At 48.2% G+C, this 1,833-nt stretch overlaps 1 protein-coding gene across 1 annotated transcript in view; it reads right to left on the reverse strand.

Moving 5' to 3' along the window:
* Positions 1 to 834: 834 nt before the first annotated feature.
* The window catches only part of LOC103807525 (transmembrane protein 182-like), a 24,744-nt gene continuing 23,745 nt past the window's right edge, over positions 835 to 1,833 (reverse strand). The window contains exon 6 of the mRNA XM_009080258.1: positions 835 to 1,064. Coding sequence (XP_009078506.1) covers positions 835 to 1,064 — 230 coding nt within the window. The remainder of the gene's footprint in view (positions 1,065 to 1,833) is intronic.

Consider the following 1,833-nt stretch of genomic DNA (forward strand, 5'->3'; position numbering starts at 1 on the left):
GGTCCAGGTACATTTTCTCTTCCAAATCAGAGCTTTTAAGGCAAAGAGTTTGTCCTGTTTCCCGACATGCCATTAAAAGGGGTGTCCTTTGACGTCAATTAGAGGCAGCTGAGGAGGAAAAATCCTCCTTAATTGCTTTTCAGAAATAGCCATTACAGTGTACAAGGCACAGCCAGATTCGATTGCCTTTTACAAGAAACAAGGATGCTGGGAATGCCCTAAAGTCCAGCTCTGCTGAATATGGATGAGAGGCTCTGCTGACAGACCACGGGGCCAGGGGAGCTGCTTTGCCTTGGGCTCCAGAGAAAACTGATGCAAAACTCAGACATTTGCCCAAATCTCTCCAAAGAGGAAAATCTGGATGTTCCCCAGTGCCTAAAGGGGCTCCAAGAGAGCTGCAGATGGACCTGGGACAAGGGATCGAGGTATAGGACAAGGGAAATGGCTTCAAACTGTCCAAGGGCAGGGTTAGTTGGGATATTGGGAAGAAATTCTTCCCTGTGAGGTGCTGAGACACTGGCACAGATTGCCCAGAGCAGCTGTGGCTGCTCCATCCCTGGGAGTGTTCCAGGCCTGGTTGGATGGGGCTTGGAGCAATCTGGGCTGGTGGGAGGTGTCTCTGCCCAAGGCAGGGAGGTTGAAACTGAATTCCTTCCACCTCAACCCTTCCTGTGCTTCTCTGGATGCTTAGTTTTCCATCCCTCCCTCCACAGAAGAGTGAGTGAAATCTAGCCTGACAATTGGAGCTATAAAATGATCTAGTCCTCAAAACTTGTGGATATTTCTTTCCAAGGAGCATCACCAATTTTCTCAAAGGCCTTCTCCAAATTCATCTTACTCCAAGGACTTCAGAATGTCTCTGCCAACCAGGAAGAAGAGGAGTCCAGAAAGCAGAACCAGGGGCACTCCTGCTGCAGCAAACATGAACGACCAGCCATAGTACACATGCACAGGGACATCCTCCATGCACTTCTCACTCCTCTCCAGAAGGATGTACTTCTGAAAGTCAGCAGCAAACTCCTTCCACATCACAAAGAGAAATACCAGCAAGAGAAATAAACCTCCTGGAAAGAGAGACAAAGATGAGTTACTGTCTGTGGTATGGAACACAGGAATAAAGTGAGACAAGATCACAACAGCTTCCTATTTATTCTTGCAGGTTCTTTGCATCAAAGCTTAGTGTTGCAGGGTTATTACTTATGGCATTGCTCTGCAGGGTCCTGTGAAAGCCAAGTCCACTCACTCTGGGAGAAACCCACATGACCATGACCAGCTCCAGCCCACTGACACCTCAGTGGCACTGCTGAAGGCTCTGCTACAGCTGGAGATGGCCATGGAGGAACCACCATGGACACAACTGATGTTCTCCGCACGGACCTGCATTCCTCTCTCCAAGGTGGGTTGTTTTGCCTTTTGCATTTGCAATTTCCCTGCAGCTGGTGGCATTTCACCTTCACCCGTTTTCTTACCCCTCCTTAACCAAGTATTGAAACACATGGCAAGGACTAGCGATGATTCTATTTCACATGGAAATAACACATAATAGAGAGGAAAAGACATGTAACCATGAGAGATTAAACTTAGATGGGTTCTAAATAGCAGAATAAAAAGAATTATAAACAGGTTATACCATGAGGCTAGAAAGTCTTTGTATTGGTAAGTGAGACCTCCTTGCCCTCCCCCAGAGCCAGATCGAGGAGGGCTGAGGCCACACAAAGATCTCACCAGGAGAGGATCTGCTCTCCTCAGAGCCTCCTCAGCCTTGCAGGATGCCCATGACCCAAATAGCAGATCTCCCAGGACACCTCACCCCCTCGTATTTCCAGCTGCATT

The sequence above is a fragment of the Acanthisitta chloris genome, unplaced genomic scaffold (genome assembly GCF_000695815.1).
Source record: "Acanthisitta chloris isolate BGI_N310 unplaced genomic scaffold, ASM69581v1 scaffold6838, whole genome shotgun sequence".
Classification (NCBI taxonomy): domain Eukaryota; kingdom Metazoa; phylum Chordata; class Aves; order Passeriformes; family Acanthisittidae; genus Acanthisitta; species Acanthisitta chloris.